This window comes from Neofelis nebulosa, chromosome 1 (assembly GCF_028018385.1).
Source record: "Neofelis nebulosa isolate mNeoNeb1 chromosome 1, mNeoNeb1.pri, whole genome shotgun sequence".
Classification (NCBI taxonomy): domain Eukaryota; kingdom Metazoa; phylum Chordata; class Mammalia; order Carnivora; family Felidae; genus Neofelis; species Neofelis nebulosa.
The window spans coordinates 236,260,236-236,282,788 of NC_080782.1; the positions used below are offsets into that span (position 1 = coordinate 236,260,236).

General features: G+C 38.2%; 1 protein-coding gene across 6 annotated transcripts in view; it reads right to left on the reverse strand.

The window, feature by feature from the left end:
• The window catches only part of PAN3 (poly(A) specific ribonuclease subunit PAN3), a 134,440-nt gene that overhangs the window by 96,996 nt on the left and 14,891 nt on the right, over positions 1-22,553 (reverse strand). For 5 of the 6 annotated variants that reach the window (XM_058688880.1, XM_058688869.1, XM_058688858.1 and 2 more), the window contains exons 2-5: positions 18,020-18,141; positions 17,199-17,265; positions 15,248-15,318; positions 26-187 (exon numbers count right to left, since the gene is read on the reverse strand). In XM_058688880.1, coding sequence (XP_058544863.1) covers positions 26-187; positions 15,248-15,318; positions 17,199-17,265; positions 18,020-18,141 — 422 coding nt within the window. The remainder of the gene's footprint in view (positions 1-25; positions 188-15,247; positions 15,319-17,198; positions 17,266-18,019; positions 18,142-22,553) is intronic. The other variant, XM_058688891.1, reaches the window with a different exon arrangement.

The following is a 22,553-nucleotide window of genomic DNA, read 5'->3' on the forward strand; positions in this document are numbered from 1 at the left end:
AAATGTCTAATAAAATTATTTTTACCTGTAAATTGTTTTCTGTGACTCTGTTCCACCAAACCATATTGATGGGTACTCCTGATTTACACCTGTCAGCAAGGCAGCCAATAGGGTTCTTTGCTTTTCGTGCCTTTGATCCCATCGGAACTAGCCTCTCCTCCAGCATCCCCAGGCGATACTTCCTTGGCTAGGAAAAAGAAGGAAAGAAACCAGGCCACTCCTAACATCCCCCACACTAATCTAAACTAACATAACTAACATATAGAGGATAGCAGGAATGGTGGAATAGGAAACAAGCAAAACTTCTAAGATACTCCCTCTAACGTCCCTATCACCACCCACCATTTCCCACCCCCACCCCCAATACACACCTCCAAAATAACCCACAGTCCTAACAGGCTGAACAACAATATGATATAAAGCAACAACTGTTGTAGAGATATACATTATAATCCCATTTTACCCAACTTTAATGAATAGAAATTACCAGCAAAGTTAAATGCTCCACACAATTTTTTCCACTGGCACTTACCTATTCTCACTGCAATATGAAGAAATGCTTCAAGGGCACAAAATATAGGTGAAAATATTCTCCAAACTCTTATCTTTTTCTGCTCCCCATTTTGCTACCTTATTTCCTACTGAGGAATTGCCCCCACTTCAAAGCAGCAGCTAATTCCTAAGAAATAGATTTGTTTTGAATTGATTTTTTTAATTTTTAAAATTCTATGCAGGTTAAAGTACAAGTCATTATGTCTGAAGTGGGCATTCAACTTAAGGTACTCAATGAAATCATCTCAAAAATTTTTTTAAAAATATACACATTTCATGGGACTTATAAATACCAGTAATGTGAACAGACTGATAACTGAATAGCTTGTCCAATAAAAGCATGAATTCATTGGCAGACATTGTCATAAAGTTAGCAAACAATCTTAATAGTAGTTGGCAGGGCTTTTTTTATACATGAAAGTTAATGGTAGTTGTCACCATCTTACCTCTAAATTTGCACTAAATTACATCTCAAGGGAATTTGTGTGTGTGTGTGTGTGTGTGTATAATTTTTTTTGTATATATATTTTTCCCTTTAAGGAATGCTGGTATATTCTTAGGGAAGGTGACTAATTTAAGCCTGAAAGAAGAAAATCTATGTTTACTCACTGTTCTGTCGTAAGTCTGCTGAAGCAAATAGTTACAATTAACTTTCTTCAGAAAAAGTGTCATGGCCAGACAAATACATAACATATAATTTTGGCTAGTAGAGACAACCAATTTGAAGAAAACACTTGATTTCTAAATTTCAAAGTAACCTTGCAAATAACGCCTATGGGAATTATTCTATGCAAATTAGATTCTAACTACAGACATGGGCCTTTGCCAGTGGTCTTTGATTTAAGGGGAAAAAAGTAAACTTGCATAAGAAAGACAACTAAACTACCTACTAACCCAATAATTATAGCAGTGGTAAGTGTTTCATGAGGCTGACACATTTCCACCTCTATGCAATCTCACACCAATTCAATTACCCTTCGTGTCTACATCACAAGCAACTTCTGTGGATGAAAATAAAAATGTACTCATCAGAACAATATTATCAACGAAAGAATTTTAAAGGAACTTATTTCTAGTAACACAGCTCACAACTGTAAGGCTTTGATACGCAGCAAAAATACTATCACCTTAATTAAGCTTTCACTAACTTAAAACTTCTATTTTAGAAAATGTCTGGCCTAAAGATAATCCTAATTATCAGAAAAGTTCAACACATCAAAGAATATTTATTTAAACAAAATCACAACCTATCATATAGGATTTACACAAGGCACCTAAATTCCGGGCACGTATTTCAAATTCAGACTTGCTTTTGAGCTGGTTATTACAATTGGTGCAATTTATTTCCTTATACCGGTGCACTAAGCAACATAGAAAAAAAGTATTTAAATAAATCCAACGTAGCATTCTCCCTTCCCAACAGGTCTCCTTCTGTTTCTTATTTTTCCGAAGAGGAATCCATCACCTCTCTCCCCACCCCAACCCTCAAAGACCTGTAATTACCCTAACACCCTTCCCTCTTGAATAGAAGCGATCCCCAAAAATGTGCCATTACAGATTGAAGTTTCTCCAATAAGTAGCAAGAGATTGAAACTTAACCGGAAAGTAAAACCTTCTATGTGACACTGAATGAAAAGACGTACGGTATCAGTACCATTTAAATTATCATGAGAAGCAAAAGACGACAAAATGACATCTGAAAAGGGATGGCAGCCATAGAAAGCACGAGGGGGAGGCGAAAAGACCACATGTAGAAGTCTCACTGCACAGGACATAAATTAGAGTAAAATCTCATCTGTAAGCTAATTCCCAAATTATCTTGACTATCATATATCCCTTGAAGAATACGCATTTCCAACTAAACATCTAAGAGATCTTTTTGTATCAGGACCTGTTCTAAATACTTGGAATACAATGATGAATAAAACACAAACCTTTCTTTCCCTCAAAGAGGATATAATGTGGTAGGTAAAAAGTCATGCAAACAGAACACACTGACTGTGATATAATAAATGCATATATAATAAATAAGGTACCAACAGGGCAGAGACAAGGGGTTCACAGAGAAGGCAAAAGCCTGAGCAGTTCTGAAGAAGAAGTTAAGTGGACCCAGACGGGGAGGGGGATAGGGAGAGGGAGAGGGAGGGCGCGCCACTGTAGGCCAGAAGAAAGGTGTGCTAGACGCGTAGACGCATAGACGCGTACGGGCACTGTGGTGTCAAGGGCAAACCGCAAGTATTAAGTCTACCAGGAGAGCAGAGGGCCAACCAACCTCCAAGAGCAAAAGGTGACGCTTCAAAGCAATAAAAAAAAAAAACCCATTCCTATCCCGTCCGAAGGACTTCAGACTTCATTCCATGGGCAACGGGAACTCGTGAAAGCTTCCGATGGAACATTACACCGGCAACGGGCAGACCCACACCCACGGTGGACTGTGGCGGCAATCCGGGCGAGGGTTGCGCAGCCCCCCTGGGCACCGCAGCACGTTTCGGCAGCGTCCCCGGCCTCTCGCCTCTGGAAGCCAGTGGCCCCACAGGCCCAACTGTGACAACCCAGAAAGATCTCCAGTGTTCCCTGGGAGCAGGGGCACAAAACTGCCCCCGTTTGAGAATCGCTGGTGATTCTCCAGGATGTGAACTCAAGGGAACTGAAGTGGGAACGAAGCTAATTACGGCCTGGGTGGGAAGAGACATGCTGGGCTAAGAACTGCTATCGGTGACTCACTGAAAGTGGGGGCTAAGGACACCGGAGAAGTCAAATCGAAGATAAGGAAATAAAAGGGGGCGAAGAAACTTTTACGGGAAATGCTTATTAATCCCTAAAGTTATTCCCCTGACATTCTGAGTTCTGTAAGATCCAAACCGTCCCCTCCAGAGCAAACAAAAGCCCTCTTCCCTCTCCTAGGCCGATCTTGAGAACGTCGATAGTCAACAAAAGCAGTAAAGGGCGCTGCTGACCCGCTGTGCTTGATAGCCTCGCCCTCCGTGGACTTCTACTTACAGAATGGAAGTATTTTTAAGTGTCCTGTCCTATCAGTAAATCACCAGCTTTTCTGCCCCACCTCCTACCAAGTCCACACCGTACATCAAAATTCCCAATCTCTTTCTGTTCCTGTGGTAAAATATCCTGAAAGTGTTCCTCCCCCTCTCCCTCTCTCTAGAGTTACACAACCCCTGCTTTAAAATCTCAAGATTCACTACAACAGTGAATGATTTTTATCATTCTTCACAAACCCTAAATTAACAGTACAGTAAGAGTAGATGAAAATAGTTTTACTCATTTGATTAGGCATTTTAAAAAAACACACTGGCTTCAACAAAAGTATTCAAGGATCCTTTTGTGTTCAAACTGTAAGGAACCTATGGATTTTCTGGAAATGTCATTAAAATAAACATTCTACGTCAGTGGACCTCGAGCGAAGCCTGAGACTGCATTTCTAAAAGGCTCCCACAACTACTAGTACTCTCCTGCTCTGGTGACCACACTTTGGGAGGAGTAAAGTTCTAGAGAATATTACAGAAAAGACCTAGAGAAAAAACAACAAACGGTCCAGACAGAAACTGAGGCCACTCCCGGAAATAACAAGAGTTCAATAGAGTTTGACCTACATACTTAGAGCCTTCGAGACCATTACTCATATACCCTGCAGAAGTTTTTCAATGCTGGCTCTTCGAAATTTCATGACCTAGTCCATAAAAGCCCTTTCCGATGGTTTAAGACTAAAGGAAATCCTCCTTTGCTCCTTACAAATGAGGGACGTCTCCGTATCAAAAGAAAGAATAGTAAAAGCAAATTTTTACGACTCTGACTTCAAAAGCCTAACTGCACACACTTTTTTAAGTCATTCATTCACTCAACATTTCAGCATAACACTCTTTGCTCTTCTTCCTAGAAATACAAAGCTGAGATCTATTCTCTTCCCCTAAAAAACTTCACAGTCTAGCCAAAGAAAAATCTATAAATACCACTGCATGTATAGAAAATGTAGTTAAAGCCACTAAGTAACAGACCAATTTTTCAGTGCACAATACTTCTGATACAACTGCAAAACAGCAATGCTTTAACAATGCTTCCTATTACTAGCCATATGTTGTTATATATCATTAACTAATTAGTGATAAACTACAGAAATCAAGTTGTTACCACAGTACAAAAAGTTTCCAATACCCTGAATTTTAAGAAACCCTTTCGAACATCAAAAACATTCACTATTTGTACTTCTAAAACAACGAGTGATGATTTAAAGTATTATGAATGACACTTTTAAATGGTTTGCATTTTATTAGTCACAACTTCTTCAGGTAACTTAGAAAATAGTAGTGTGTGTGTGTGTGTGTGTGTGTGTGTGTGTGTGTGTGTGTATGAACTATCTCCATTCAGATAATACTTAGTAACTATATTAATTCCCATTACCTTTTACTATAATAACTCAGCAACCTACCTCCTGCCACTCCTGAGGGTCTCAGGTCCACTAATAGAAACCTCTGCTCTAGAACTGACTACATATTTATTTGAAAATAAACCTGCGGGGCGCCTGGGTGGCGCAGTCGGTTAAGCGTCCGACTTCAGCCAGGTCACGATCTCGCGGTCCGTGAGTTCGAGCCCCGCGTCGGGCTCTGGGCTGATGGCTCGGAGCCTGGAGCCTGCTTCCGATTCTGTGTCTCCCTCTCTCTCTGACCCTCCCCCATTCATGCTCTGTCTCTCTGTCTCAAAAATAAATAAACGTTAAAAAAAATTAAAAAAAAAATAAAATAAAAAAATAAACCTGCGTTTTTATTTATTTTTTTTTTTTTTTAATATAACCTCTTCTAAAGGCACCTGGCTGTCTCAGTCAGAAGAACATGTGCCTCTTGATCTCAAGGCCGGGAGTTTGACCCCCACATTAGGTGCAGAGATTATTTAAATAAATAAAAATAAAACTTGAAAAACAAAACCTCTTCAGGAGTGCCCGGGTGGCTTAGCTGGCTAAGAGTCCAACTTTGGCTCAGGTCATGATCTCATGGTTCGTGAGTTCGAGCCCCACGTCAGGGTCTGTGCTGACAGCTCAGAGCCTGGAGCCTGCTTCGGATTCTGTCTCTCTGTCTCTGTCTCTGTCTCTGTCTCTCTCTCTCTCTCCCTCCCCTGCTCACTTCTCTCTCTCTCTCTCAAAAATAAATAAACATTAAAAACATTTTTTTAATAAAATAAAAACAAAACCTCTTCCAGCTCACAGCGGTCGTCCCTAAATTAATGAAATGTCCTAATATTTTAGCATATTTGTAATTATGAGAAGTAAATTGGAAATTATAATTTCATTAACGATTGGTGGGTAATCTAAACTCACTGGGAAAAAACAGACGCCCAAATTGACTAAAATCATGTGAATTTTTTAAATCAAATACATTAACTAATTTCCATACAATCATCAAGACAGGGAACTACCTCTACCTAATTTACTATGTGGATTTTAAAGGCTCCTACACCTAATTAATTTAGAATAGTAAATCCAGACCTACAAACCACTGCAGCACGGGCTCCAATCATCTTCCCCGTGAGTAAAACACTTACAAAATCAAAAACAGAGTAAGCCAGCTTCAAAGATCATGTTGTATTTTGTCCCACCATTCGTTATAATTGTGGGCTATTTGTGAAAACATACTAGGTTCCTTAAGTTTTCATTGTTCAAATAAAAACAAGAGTAGGACGCGATGGGCAAGCGAGTCCACTAAAAAACAGACCCACTGTTGGAGACTCGGGGCAGGAAAACATCTATAAATGAAAGAGCCCTTTTAATTTGCGAAGTCAATGCACAGGATAACAGGATGAAAACAGAGGATGCTCTAAGTTACATCAAATAAAGCAAAACGGGATTTACATACACACACAAACATATTTTTAGGCTCTATCATGAGTCAGTCCCCCAATATCATATGCATATGTTTAAGGAAGCTTACAAAGCGGTTATTCCTTGTGTTCTTAAAACCTCCAGATTATAACGGAGTTCTACGCCAACAAAAGCAAGACCAGTGGAATACTTCTGCTAAGCAAGGCTACATTTAATCTCTAAAGAACTGGAACACCAAACTGCAACTTCTTTTATTCTTCTGGTTTAGAATGGAACTGAATATAAAACGTAGAGAAAGAAAATACCGTGCCTAAGTTATTTTAAGTGAATCTGAGGAAAGGTGTTTTTCTCTAAGTCACAAAAGTTATTTCCACAAGAAACTATCAACTGTAATCATTTTATAACTGTAATCAAGTTTTACAATGTATTCCAGTACTTTATCAAAAGCACCCATGATGCTAAACGCCTGATCACTCATTAGCAGAAGGTTCCCTTTTTATTTATTTACATTTGTCCCCTGGCTTCAATCTTGAAATGAAGCAGAATATCCTCAGAAATGCTCTTTACTAGATAGAACTGAACCTAAACTAAAGCAGTGGTTACTCAAAAGTAATCTCACACACATTCAGAAACAGATACACACGTTTTAGAACTACAGAATCGTAAGCAACAGAAGACTGGAACAACAACTACCACGTGGCAAGCACAAGGCACTACACCAAGCACTTTATACCCATTAACGTATTTCATGCTCACAGCTCTGTGAGGCCGGCACAACCGTAAAGCCCGCTCCACCGATGAGAAAAGTGAGGCTATACGAGGTTGAAATAACTCACCTAGAATCCCACAACTAACGTAAGGTCGGGCTCCAGAGTTTGCACTCCTAGCTGTGATATTCTGCCTCCAATTTGAAGAAACCTGTTCCATATTCCTTAACATATTTCAATCTTAACCTTATTCTAGCTAATCCTAAAATAGCCAAATACAAACTGCCAAACGAATCAATCTCTGAATCTACCTGGCATGGACGGGATCGATGAGAAACAAGAGCTACAGAGGCTCCATTCAAAGAAATAAAACTAAGCAGCTCCCTCTCCCCATTTTCAAAATGCAGGGGAAAACATCTTGGGAATTAAACAGAGCTGGGGAGGGGCGCCCGGATGGCTCAGTTTCTGACTTCGGCTCGGGTCACGATCTCGCGGTCCGTGGGTTCGAGCCCCGCGTCGGGCTCTGGGCTGACGGCTCGGAGCCTGGAGCCTGGAGCCTGCTTCGGATTCTGGGTCTCCCCCTCTCTCTCTCAAAAATAAACAAACATTTAAGAAAAAAAGAGTTGGGGAAATTATGCACTTTGGGTTCAGTTTAGCTAAAACTTAGGCTAGCATGTTTGTAGATGGGAATTCTGAACTCACCTTTACTAATTCATTACTGACCCCGACTTTGTAGAAAATAGAGATGAACCACCAGCAATGCCAAGCGGCTGAAATCGGCCACTTCACTTTGTAAACACAATGAGCAGAGCAGAGTAAAACGAAGCCAACTACATAATCTCAGAATGAGCTACTACTTCCCAAGTCCAGATAGACAATGCACCATGGTTTTACCAAACTATCATTACTGGGTTAAGAACTAACTCAAAACGCCCAAAGCTAAACCAAGAGAATGACTACAGCCCAAGAGTATTACACACTGTATATAAAAGGCATGTTGCCTCAGTTCACATGTTTAAATACGGTATAAAGTGTCAAACATCAAACCACCACTCACCTCTTAAAAAAACAAAAAGAAAACAAACCAAACAAAAACAACCTCCAAAACGCAAATCTGCCACAAGATCTTTTATAATCCATTGATAGAACAAAATTTCCTTGCAATCATAAATTTGGAAGATTCTTTCTTGACTCAACAACAAAAGCCAAGTGGTCACTGCCCACAACATACCAATTAAACCTAGGTACAGAAAGTAGTACATGGTTGAACTCCTAATTTGTCACAACAAAATTTAATCTGTTCTTTCCAAAGCATATCTTTATCTCAACACAATCCTGGAAGTCAACCTGGAGTACTCTTTATTTTGCAGGAAAACAAAATTAACTCTTTCAAAACTGAGCCCTTTCCTGTAAGAACTATCATATTTCTAAACAAGTTTGAATCTAATCTTATTTACACAGCATTTTAAAGAAAAGAATAAATTAAGACTGGAGGTAAAAACAATAGGAAAAATGTCACATTTAAATCTGACAATTAAAATGCAGAGAAGACGAAGAACATATCCATTTGCTAAGGAACGTTAACTACTATAGATCATTAGCAATAAAATGACAATACGTTAAAATTACAAGAAAACATCGACAATCCCTTCAATTTAAAATCACTGACTCGGCATACAGGGAATTACCATGTTATTTTAACCAAAATGAGCTTAATATTTTGTTCTTTTTAAATGTACTTAGTAAGGGATAATCAGAGTCTGTGTGACATTTCAAGTGACAGCGTAAATTACTTGTGAAATTCAAGACCAAAAACAAAATGGGAGACTGAAACATCCACGAGAAGAGGCCTAAATCTCTAACATACATAGAGCTTACAACGAACTTAAAAAGAATAGCCTAATAGAAAAACGAGCCAAGGACGTTAAAGAAACACCAATGACCAATTAACATAAATGAGTAGTTCAACAGCACCAGTAATCAAATTTAAACAATGAGGGGGAGGGGGGGTTGCCTTATACAGTAACAAAGATGTGAAATACTTTTACATCTCTGTGTTATCAAGTCTGTAGGAAACCAGAACCTATCAGTAGGAATGTAAACATGTACAACATCTCTAAAAGGTTACCTGTCAAACATCAAAAGTTTATTTTTTTTTTCAAACATCAAAAATTTAATTGTGTGTTCCTGCCCCAGAAACTGTGTTCATAGAAATTTTTACTGAGAATCACATAAATGGAAAAAGGAACAGGCATAAGGTCAATGTTTTATCTCTTCCCCTGTATATTACCAGTAGCCTCTTTCCACTACCTCTCTATTTTTCACCTTATCAAAGACTCATTTCACCTTTCTCATATTGCCCTTGCTAGAAAGACTTTGGGTTTTCTCCGAAATATAAGTAATTATTATCTATATTATTCTAGGTAAATTACTTTCTCTCTCAAAACTTCCACTCTCCAATTTTGTAAAATGAGAAAAATAATCTCTCTCCAAGACCCATTGGGATGATTAAATGATACAAAAGAGAGAAAACCTTAACTTACGAAAGAATTATATAAGTTTAACACATTACCTGGAACAGATACAGAAAATCATTATCAATACAAATAAAATCAAGTTTCTATCCATCTCTCACTACATCATGAGAAATCCCCACGTGCATTTTCACCAAATTGGAAGCACACGTTCGAGAAGCTAACGGCTATGTGGGGAGGAGTTGGGGGAGGGGGGTCCTGAACACCTCACAGAAAAGATGGACATCCTCAGAGCAGCTATTGGAGACCCATATTTCCAGTCGCAATTATAACACAGCCTGATCCACAGTGAGCAGTAACAGATTATTTATTTAGCTACAGTTAACAATGTATTAGTACAACTACCATTTATCGGGCACTTCTGGGCCAGGAAATATTTTTCGTTTAGTCCTCATAACGCCACATAGTAGGCACTCAGCATGATTACTGTTTTCATTTTGCGAATGGAGAAACGCTTGACTAAGCTTAAAGACACAAACATAATCCGTGAAGAAATGGAGAATCAATTCAGACTGCCTGGCATCCAACTCCAAACCCTAAGACTCCCAAGCATTATTCAATACCACTGGGTTATTACTACTCTGACTGTTTGCTCTTTGAGAGAAATAAAAACTCAACCAGAGCTCTGAGTAAGCTATAAACGGGGACCATGGCCTAAGGCGCCTCCCTACCTGCAGGGACTTGGATCTAACAACTCTACCAGTTCCCATAGGGACTCATGTGCATCTCTAAATCTACGACCTCACCTACCTCTGGCTTAAGTCGGGAGAGCACACATTCCCACAGCTTGGCAAGTGGAGATGAATGGAGGTTTCATCTACGCCAGTAAAACAAGAATAGCTCTGTTTAATTTGGAATTCTAAACACAATTTTCCATAGAAACATTACTCATACAATACTCATGGGTAAATGATACTGATGTGGCTGATCTGCAAAACCTAAATACTAAGCAAAACAATTCTTGAGAACATATATAAAAAAGTTAAAAACTGTGGTTTTACAGGTGAGGTTTTAAATTGTCAATTTCCATTAAGACTTCCATTTCAGTTTCTCCATTTTCTCTTCCCCTTTTATTTTTCCCGAGATCAATACTTGGCTTGATGTTCCAATATAAGCCTAAGCCGCAGAAGGATCAAGGAAAGATTTACATTCCAAACTTCCTCTGCTATAATTCTATTAATCTCTCCAAATTTACTTTAGCTTTCTCCAATAAAAGAACCCTACCACAAATAGTCTCCGGCTTCCTTGTAACTCCATAGTTTGTTCCCTAGATTAGAAATAATATAAAAGTCATCTTTTGAAGACATTAAAACAGAAAGGTTACAAGAAAAAATTTAAACGTCAAATTAATCAGAAAACATACTATATCGCCAGTAAATTTTGTAATACAGATGGGTGAGAGAGGGAGGTGTATGCTCTTGAGGTAGAAAACAGTGGGAAGGAGGTTTCAAACTGAGATAAAACATGGAAGGAAGCAGACAAAGTATTGCTAGTCAACTTCTCCCTCAAACAGAATAATCCAGAACTGGACGTCCAAAATCTACACATCCTCACAAATAATACGTCCTCACAAACAAACCATCGGCAGATAAGCCAAACCCTTTTGGTCCCACTTCCCTCATCCTAGCCAAGAGCTTTAAAATCAGGAGAAATAAACATGATACGTTAGAAATCATTGTCTCCTGAGTCCAAAGGCTTTAACTTGTTAATTCAAACCTTAAAAATCTCTTCTCCCATTGCTAGAAATAAAATGCAAGTGCCCAGGTAAAACTGCATGTTGATCGAAACAACACCATAAAGTACAACTAAACTAAAACAAGAAGTGTAAATGACAGCCACCAGAGCCTTCTGTGCTGTGGGGGAGGGAGGCGGTGAACACGAAAAGGGCTCTCGATGACTAAAACATGAGGGCAAAGAAAGGCTAAGAAAGAGATACACAAGGGGAAGCCAACAACGCCAAATACAAATTTTGAAGCTTCTCACTCTGCTTAGGCTTTGTCTCAATCATCTGTGGTCGCCCTGCATACAAACTCACAGCTTAGCAAGAATACCCAGCAAGACGTCATAGTACTGATTCACTTCATTTATGCACATCTGTATCTCAACATCTAACTCTGTTATAAAGATACTCTCTTCCCAAAGGATCCTTACCCAAAACCGTACAGCTCTATACGTCACACTTGTGATTCACGGTGACTCTCACCCCTTTTTCTGTTATGCCAGTTTGCAGCTTGATCTCTCTTGCTCTTAAGGTTTCCTCATGTATTAATCTCAAATACATTAACTCCCATTTTCAACAAAACCCCTTCTCTAGTGTTTTGGGGGGCTTAACTCTCCCTCAGAATACGCGGCTATAATTCACTTTCTTCCACCACCACTCCTGGCCAACAATGATTATACACACTTTCAAACAATGGTTACTTTTCCTGTCTATCATATCAGTTTTATCTAATGGAGAAAACAAATCAGTGCTTCTCAAACATCAGTTGTGAAAGATCATTTTTTTCATAATTTCCTCTTTATCATGGTTGTATACTTTTATAAAGTAAAAAGGAATTACCAGAAAAGTGAGCACATATTTGGATGTTGCAGTATTATCAAATTATTACAGAAGTTTCTAAAAGGTATTTCCAATCTTTTAACTTCCGTCTCCACAGACAGGTACCAGACGCTTCAGGGACTGGCGCCGGTCCCTGGGCATGAGCAGTAAGGACTGCCCTAATGCATACATTCTCAGTACACGACTCTTCAGGAAGTCGTTCACATGCCTAGCAACAATAAAGCAACCCACACAAATGGCAATGAACCTGTTTAATACTGTTTTCCACATCCCACATTTTACTTCAGCCAGTCCCTACAGACACAGGGCCCCCGGTCATAGTCTCTTAGCTTGTCTATGATAAAGAGGATTTAAAAATTTACTGAAGATCCTAACTCTCTACTTATAATCGAGCAGTATCTTCTGATTAAGAGTCTTTCCTCTCCATATTCCACACCTTCAAAAACCACAACTCAAAACATCTTTTCTCCATAAACACTTCTGCATCTAGAGAATTCTCTGCGATTTGGCAATCATCAGACATTTACATTGGCACTAATTAATATGCTGTAAGGAGGTTCATGTACTGCCTTTTCAATTAGATTTGAGAGAAGCAGTCAGTGTAAACATCATTCTTTTGCAATTTTCCACATAGCACAGAGTAAGTCTGCTTACAGTAAAAGCAATGGTCTGATCTGACCCCGAGAATTCTCATAGTCCCCAGGCAAAAACAGCAGCATGCCTGGCCTAGGGATTGGCCTGAGATTTCCAGAAAATAATTTAGCTATGAAACACAGTAGTAGGTATGGCCTAACTTAACTCTCTGTTCCCTCCAATATCATTATGAAATAAAAGGTCTCTCAGTAATCATGACAGCCTTCTAAATCAACTTAGAATTATATTTACCTAAATTTGAGTTACTTCCACTAAAACGACATCATTAAGCAGACATTAAGAATTACTACGACCAAAGAAAAAGTCTACATATGCCTTCAATTTACAAAGTGTAGCATACAATACTCTTATGCTAAGAGTTTTACTAACACAAAGAAATTTTAAACTTTCTCAAGTCAACCATTAACAATTTTCAAATACACGCAACCTGTACCAACAGATTCCTAACTATACAGTCCACTACGGGGGAAAAAATCTATGTCCCTACATATTATTTTAAATGTAAATGGCAAGAAAATATGGTCCTTCAAAGACCTACCACTATGTGAACCCCGAATTTCTAAGTAGAGACTAACCTGTAGGTCCTTTCGGTTTAGACAGACAGTGAGTTTTAGACATGAGAGAGACACCACAGTCATTGTCCAGGGCACGTTTGTCATTTCACGGACGACACACACACTGCAGCCGAGGAAGCTGGCCCAAGGTCACAAAGCCGGAAACGCCAGGCCTCAAAAGCTGCAGCACTGTGCTCGTTTCACCATGCTACTCCACTTCCCTTCCAAACGCTGAGGTCAGATTGGCAACATTTCCTTCTACCACTTTCCTACACTGAAATGAATTTTAGAAGAATGGACACTATATCCTCCTTTTTCCAATCTCCAGGGATTTTACTGTTTTCTCAAAAATGAGTATCGGCAGCTCTAAATCACATTTCAACTTTAAGGTACTAAACCCTCATATTAGGAATACTTTCAAGTGTTTGTTTGCCATGCTAGTCTTACTTTCTACTCATACATCAGAAATGCTACTTATCACAGTTAACTGATCATCAAAAATGCAAAAACTAACAAAAAATAAAGAGGTGAAAAAGCCATTAAGGGGACTCCTCAGACTACTGAAGGGCTTTTTATTTGTTCCTTAAACTAAAAAGCTCCAGATACTTTGATTTCTAGCTTTCACCTGCTCTTCAGCATTTTACGGTTTCCTTCCATGTCGCCAGGCTTTGTCTACCGTCACTGCTCCCTACTGTCAGTTAGCCAACCTGTGTTCAATTCTATTCCACTTCTACTATGTGGATTCAAAACTACACGCTCCAACTTATAAGACTAGTATGTGAAGCAAGAGTAAATGTGCTCTCGGTGACAGCGTAAGGAAATGTATAAAATTGAACCCACACATTTTAGTTTACATTAGAAGTAGTTCATAATTAATTACCTCCTTGTTCTTATCTATTGTTCAAAATGGAGATAATACTAGGTACATAAAGTATTAAGTGTCATTTATACCTGACGCCATTAATTCTTACCTTGAGAATATCTAGTCTTCTTGAATTTCCTTTTATACCACCCTCTGATCAAATGTTCCTAAAACCATCTTAAACTTGTATCAGTTTCCCAAAATTAATATTCTCTTCTTCCATTACTTAGGAAACTGAATTAGTTACAACACTGTAGTAATTTCCACCAAGATTTACAACCTCCTGAACATCTTTAGCTGCTACTGATCCTAACCAAAAATATCACCTTCTGTAGATTATTATTACTATTAACATGATGATTCTCCGTAAGACTCAAAGGCATCCAACTGTAATAAAATCTTCACTTCTACCTGTCATAGAAGTAGCCCTATAAAATACTTCAAAATCTATGCCCGACCTATCACCCTCGATGCCAAGTAAAATACAGTTAAATTTCTGATATGAGAGATTTTAAACTGTTTTTAAACAGTTGAACCAATTACGAAAAGTTGAAGATTTTTAAGTTTGCCTCGTAATGAGAAGTTTAAATTAGGGGAGAAATCTTTGAAATTTAGACAAAGCAGTTAGGAAATGAAGTTAAAATATGATTAATGTGCCTATAATGGGTCACATTAACAGCAACTACAACATTAAATTTGATGTTTTCTTAAAAATAGAAACATTAAGGTAAAGAAAATGAGGAAAAAAGAGAAGGATTTCATTCCTTCACATAAAACATCTCTATTTCATGCACAGAGATAAATAAAATTCTACACGTATGAAATATATACCCAAAAAAAAAAAAAAAAAAAAAAAAAAGGCAAGCAAAAGCAACAAAAATATCACAGTCCATTAAAAGCACCTCCCCAACTTAGGAGAATATTGACCATTATATAGGTGATGACCCCAATATCACTTGTATATTCCATTTAGTCTCACATAAGTTTCAACTTCACCTACCTTTCTTCTCTGAGAGATGTTGAGGGCACCAAAGTCATTAAACAAGGATGAAGCAGGTGAAGTTAGAGGATCTGGAAGGTAAGTTACATAAGTTTCCACACAGACAACTCAAGCAACCCACAAATCTAACAAATGTTTAACCTGACAACATTCTTAACAGTAACAAAAAATCATATACCACAGTAATATTTAAACTCAGTGCCTCATATACAGTGGATGTTCAAATATTTTCTAAGTAGAAGAAACACAAATTAGAGAATACTTCTTTCAGTCAATACTTAGCCAATTAAAGTATCGGCTAATACTTTAATCAGAAGCTATATGGATTAGGGTGCATCTGTTTGTTTAGAACCAAAAGAAAAATCAAACAGAAAAAAAGAAGAGATGGCTCTTGACCTTGTTATTAGGAATGTGTGTTTATGAAAGAAGTCTACCATTTAGTAAATGTTTGTGTACTTGAAACCCAATCATGAGAAAAATTACAAAGGGCAGGGAGGTGGGGAGGACAGAAAGCCATGCTCTGAATGACTGGACTTGGATTTTAACACTTAGGCAAGGCCTTAAAACCATCTATGCAATATTCTATCTTTTTTAAGTTTGTCACCAGATATTTTATATTCTTACTAAAAATATAAGTAAATTAAGTTTTTAAAGAGGGAAATGTTAAATGTTTCAAAATAAACATGAAATTTAAAGATTTTATAATTTCAAAGTTCTGTTACTCTGTTCAGAAGTTATAAACAAAAGTGTATCTCTAAATGGTTTTTCACTTAATAAACCAGAAGAGTTTCTGAAAAGGTACACATGATACACATGGAAATACTTACCTTCAATTCTGAGCGCTACTTACTCTTATGTTTCTCATTAAATTATCTACGAAATTCTAAAATCTATAGTAACTGTTCTTATTTAGAAGGACCTACTAAATCTCTTCAAAATGCAGTATGGACTGCTGCTTAATTTCTCCAGTTTCGACTGCCTGAGTTTTCATAGCTTACTCTCTCATTAGAATTAACAATTTAATGTATGTACAGAAAAAGCTAGTAAAATATTTTTATGTAATTTATACATTCAAGGCACCTAAAAATAGGTACTATTATGCAGAGTACTAACACTCAATTGTTACATATTTTTAAGAAGCTATTCTTGAACATTTTTTTAACATTTATTCTTTTTTTTTTTTTTTTTTTGAGAGAGAGAGAGCGAGCGAGCATGAGCGGGGGAGGGAGAGAGAGACAGAGTGGGAGACACAGAATCGGAAGCAGGCTCCACGCTCCGAGCTGTCAGCATAGAGCCCGACGTGGGGCTCGAACTCACGAACTGTGAGATCATGACCCGAGCTGAAGTCAGACGCTCAACCGACTGAGCCACCCAGGCGCCCCCTTTGAACATTTGTTTTTAAAATAGAATACAGAAAGATACTTGGAACTTCCATATTAAAAACCTTAAAAATGACCATGATCTTGCAAACAGTCACTGCATGTCTAAGAATGTTTCCGAAGAAGTAAGATATAAACACAGATGCATACACATAGTCCAATATTAGAATACTTTTTTAAAAACTTCAGTAAATTATGAAAATAAGCAATAGAATTCAATTTATTATGATCAAGAAACACTCCTAATTTTAAAGTGTATCTAATGCCATCTCAAGTATATGAGTCTACTTAGCTAAGTATTACGTATGTAAGTGTATATATATATACATATATGTGTGTATACAAGTACATGTATTTTCACACTCAGACATAACCACTACTTGGAATTATATGGAATCCAAACAACAGTGATCTGTCTAGATCATTCTTATTCTCTTCCTTTATACATATTCATAATTTTCAAGACTTCAAGGTTTCTCCAATGAACACACTGTTTTAGGATCAGAAATATACACACATGCATGTATGCATACGTGCAAACACACAAAAGAGAAAGAGGGATCCAGTCTTACCGTGGCCTGCATATGGCTTGGCACTGTCATTCAGAAGGCTTGGGGAGCTGCTACTGTTAGTCACTCTCTGCAAAACAAAATAGACAAACGTTACATCACTAAATGAGAACAGTCAGCCAATTCAGACGAATTCGCTGCTTCTTCCCCTCCGATCCACTTCTCACATCACTGACACTCTAATGTGACTATAAATGTTGCAACATGGATTACATTAATTCATGTAAAAATGTCCAAATACTCTCTATAACACATCAGATGAACATTTTACTCACTAGCCAGATATTTAAAACCAAAGTTGCACACCTATTTTGAATTGCACTTCCATATTATTAGCTTGGGCAACACATGTAACTCTTCAGCTTCCCGGTCTATAAAATATAAATTTCAACATCCATCTGAGAAGACGTAAAAGTCAACAAACGCTTTCTAATAGCCTCTCCCGGTGTGTATTAGCCTTCACACACCTTACAGATTCTATAACATTAGGCTATTCTTGGTTCTCTAAACATGTTCATTGCTTTCTTACACTCCATACCCTCTACAGTCTCTCCATCCTGAAAGGCCTTCACTCCATACCCACAAAACAGAGAGGAGTGAAAACTAGTCTCTTTCCATCTGTCTTCTACATACTCCACTGTCCTCCCACCCCATCCTACCCTTGAAAGCTCACACAGACTCCAACTGTATCCCACCAACCTCATCGATTCCGAAAACCTTCCCTCATACTCAACAAGTTTAGGAATAAATGAAGACTCTAGACATCCCCTGACACTGGAATAAACTTCACTGTTTAGTGCCATGTAAATTCAGACTAAGGATACCTGCATCAAGGGATACTTTGTTTCTACTGGGCTTCCAAATCCATTGACTCCAATGAAGCTGGTGCTGAAATAGGAATCTGTGAGACTTGTATCAGTTAAAGCACCTCCATCTATTCCAGGAACTGAAAGAAAAGGAAAATTCAAGCATTTTAATTATTTGGAAGTACAAAATACTGATGTAGTTTCTGTGTCTCTAATAGATTTTAAAGTCTCAAATCTCTGTCACACTTCCTTTTATTTATCTGTTCATAACAGAAGGCAGGACCAAATAAAATTGGCTCAGCTCTAAACATTTGATGAACAATGCTCAAGTTGACGGATTTTTTTCCCACAGAGATAGTATTTTATTTTGTATTAGTATGTAAGCACCACCAAACATAACATGAAGAAACAAACCACACTTGCACTTCATTTTCTCAAGTTTTCTTTCTTTAACTTTGCAAGAAGACAGAATACAAACACTGCAACTGAATCTTCAGAGGAGAAACAGATGTAAGTTTCTCAGGACTGTTCTCTTAATACATCTTATGAAACAGACCAGCAGTCTCACATTAACGCATAATTCAGTAAAAACAATTCTGCAGTGTAGCAATAGGATAGAGTTCAGAAATACAGACAAGCTGTTGATTTTAGGATAGGTTAATACAAAACGATTGTTAAGTAGTATGACAATCCATCATATATCAACAAAGTAATGGACAATATGGTTTAGATGCTACCTCTCGGTAATTACTTGGAGTGTTGCTATTTTCTAAGCTGACAGTTAAGTACAAAACCATATGCTTTACAAATCAGCTAAGCTCCAAGTAGGATTGTCCTCTTCTGGGCACAGCCTCTGAGAACCAGTGAAACCACTCCCACCCCCAACTAAGAAAACTAAGAGAATGCTGATAGTTGGATATAGGGTGCTATGATCTGAATGTCTGTAACCTGCAAAATTCACATGCTGAAATCCTAACCCCCAAAGATAATGGTATTAGGAGGCAGGGCCTTTGGGAGGTGCGTAGGTCATGGGAGTGGAGGTCTCAGGAATGAGATTAATCTTCTTTTTCACAAGAAATCCCTAAAGACCCCTAGTCCCTTCCACCATGTTAGGATACAAGAAGGCACCCATTTATGAAGCAGGAAGTGGGTCCTAGCCAACCACCACATAAAATGTGCCAGTGCTATGATCTGGGACTTTCCAGCCCCCAGAACTGTGAGAAATAAATTTCTGTTGTTTGTTAAGATATCCAATCTGAAGTATTTTATTATACTTCAGACAGACTAACACATAGGGATTCCTTGGAAAGCAAACTGAGATAATTTTTCTGGTCTATTTTTAAGACTTATTTCTCAAAATGCCCACTATTAAAATGAAAAACGTATTCCTAGAAAAAAACATAGTATATATAAGGTTCTAGCCATCTGCAATTTCAAACATCCACCGGGCTTGGGGGTGGGGGGGTCTCGAACTGTATCGCCTGCAGGTACAGCAGAACTACTGTATACACCCAAAGGAAACGGAATCGCTATCTTGAAGAAATGTCTGCACCCCCATGTTCACTGCAGCATTATTCCTAATAGCCAAGGCATGGAAACAACCTAGGTATCTGCCGACAGATGAATGGCTAACAAAAATGTGATACATATATACATATGCATAAAATGTGATATATACATACATACACACGTACAACACAATGGAATATCACTCGGCCATAAAAAGGGAAACCCTGCCATTTGTGACACCACAGGTGAACACTGAGGGCATTATGCTAAGTGAAATCAGTCAGAGAAAGACAAACATAGTATGTTCTCCCTTATATGTGGAATCTAAAAGGGCCAAACTTGAGGCACCTGCATGGCTCAGTCAAGCGTCCAACTTTTGATTTCGGCTCAGGTCATGATCTCATGGTTCGTAAAATCAAGCCCTGCAGAGTCCCAAGAGTCTGCTTGGGATTCTGTCTCTCCCTCCCTCCCTCCCTCCCTCCCTCCCTCTCTCTCTCTCTGCCCCTTCCCTGTGCATGCTCTCTCTGCTCTCTCTAAATAGAGAAATTTTAAATAAAAGGGCCAAACTCAAAGAAACAGAGTAGTACAGTGGCTGCCAGAGACTGGGGAGTAGGAGAAATGGGGCGATGTTGGTCGAATTTCCAGCTATGACATGACTATGAGTAAGTTCTGGGGATCTAATGTACACCATGGTGACTATAATTAACAAAACTGTATTATATAATCAAAAGTTGTTAAAAGAGTAGATTTTAAAAGCTATTACCACACAAAAAGAAGTTAATTATGCGAAGAGATGAAGGTGTTGATTAACCTTATATGGTAATCATTTTGCAATATATATTTATATCACATCAAGTTGTACACTTTAAACTTAACAGATGTTACAAGTCAATATCTCAATAAAGCTGAGAGAAAAAAAATCCATACATATACTTCACTTTTCCTGTTTTGGAAGGAAGAGAATGGGATTTCATACTTCAAGAATAGTTAAGGAAATCACTAACCTATGATACATTATTCTATATAGATCATGAAGGTCCTAACTTTCTATTTATTTTTTTTTTTACAGGCATCTGAAGAATTTATTTTTAATTTTTTTTAATTTACATCCAAATTAGTTACCATATAGTGCAACAATGATTTCAGGAGTAGATTCCTTAATGCCCCTTATCCATTTAGCTCATCCCCCCTCCCACAACCCCTCCCGTAACCCTCAGTTTATTCTCCATATTTATGAGTCTCTTCTGTTTTGCCCCCTCCCTGTTTTTATATTATTTTTGTTTCCCTTCCCTATGTTCATCTGTTTTGTCTCTTAAAGTCCTCATATGAGTGAAGTCACATGATTTTTGTCGTTCTCTGACTAACTTCACTTAGCATAATACCCTCCAGTTCCATCTATGTAGTTGCAAATGGCAAGCTTTCATTCTTTTTGATTGGTGAGTAATACTCCATTTACACACACACACACACACACACACACACACACACCACATCTTCTTTACCCATTCATCCATTGATGGACATTTGGGCTCTTACCATACTTTGGCTATTGTCAATAGTGCTGCTATAAACATGGGGGTGCATGTGCCCCTTCGAAAAAGAATACCTGTATCCCTTGGATAAATGCCTAAATGCCTAGTAGTGCAATTGCTGGGTCGTAGGGTAGTTCTATTTTTAGTTTTTTGAGGAACCTCCACACTGTTTTCCAGAGTGGCTGTACCAGCTTGTATTCCCACCAACAATGCAAAAGAGATCCTCTTTCCCCGCATCCTCACCAACATCTGTTGTTGCCTGAGTTGTTAATGTTAGCCATTCTGACAGGTGTGGTTTTGATTTGTACTTCCCTGATGATGAGTGATGTGGAGCATTTTTTCATGTGTCTGTTAGCCATCTGGATGTCTTCTTTGGAAAAGTGCCTATTCCTGTCTTTTGCCCATTTCTTCACTGGATTATTTGTTTTTTGGGTGTTGAGTTTGATAAGTTCTTTATAGATCTTGGACACTAACCCTTTATCTGATATGTCGTTTGCAAATATCTTCTCCCATTCCGTCGGTTGCCTTTCAGTTTTGCTGACTGTTTCCTTCGCTGTGCAGAAGCTTTTTGAAGGTACTAACTTTTTAAAGTTACTAAGAACACATATGCTACATACCTCATGGGATGCACAAGGAGAAAAGGCATGTGGAGTACTTTTTAAGTTTAAATTACACAAGCGTAAGACACGTTAGAGACTTTTATTACCAAGACTAGATAATTAAGTACTTTTCACGCCTTCAATCCCTTATTTTTGCAGTCCACCAATACCACCTCTACAGGATAATAACTTGCAACCCAATGGAAGTAAGGCTTACTGTTTCTGTGAAAGCTCTATTATTATCTCTATTATTACAACATATCTGTACAGAATAATAATCAATTCAACAATCACTGTGTACATATGAACCGCCGTCTGAATGACAACTGCAGCAGGGCTGATATTTTATTTTGCAGCTAAGCAAACTGATTCAGGGAGATGAGAAAGCTTGTGCAGTCACAAAGCTAGTAAGTGACACAACGGGGATGCAATGACAACCTCTTGATTGCATGAAACTGCCTTCCAGTTTTTAAGAAAGGGAATTATAAATCAAAAAAACAAAATTTCAAGCCTGCAGTTTTATTTTTTTTAACGTTTATTAATTTTTGAGACAGAGCGAGAGAGTGCACGAGCGGGAGATGGCCAGAAAGGGGGAGACAGAAGATCCGAAGCAGCTTCCACACAGCAAGCGAGATTCATGACCTGAGCCGAAATCAAGAGAGGGTAGCTTAACCCACTGAGCCACCCAGGTGCCCCTCAAGCAGTTTTAAAACTGCAAAGTCTTGATGTTAAGACATTCAAACTTTGAACCAAAGGATCTTACAGTACCTAAAGAATCAGAACTTCTACAACTGTCAGCAGTAACCCTGCCATGATTAACATATAAATGTGTATGATAATAAGCCACTTAAAAAAAACAAAAAACCATCCTCACGGCTTAACTAAATAAATGTTCTCCTTCATCTTCAGTCT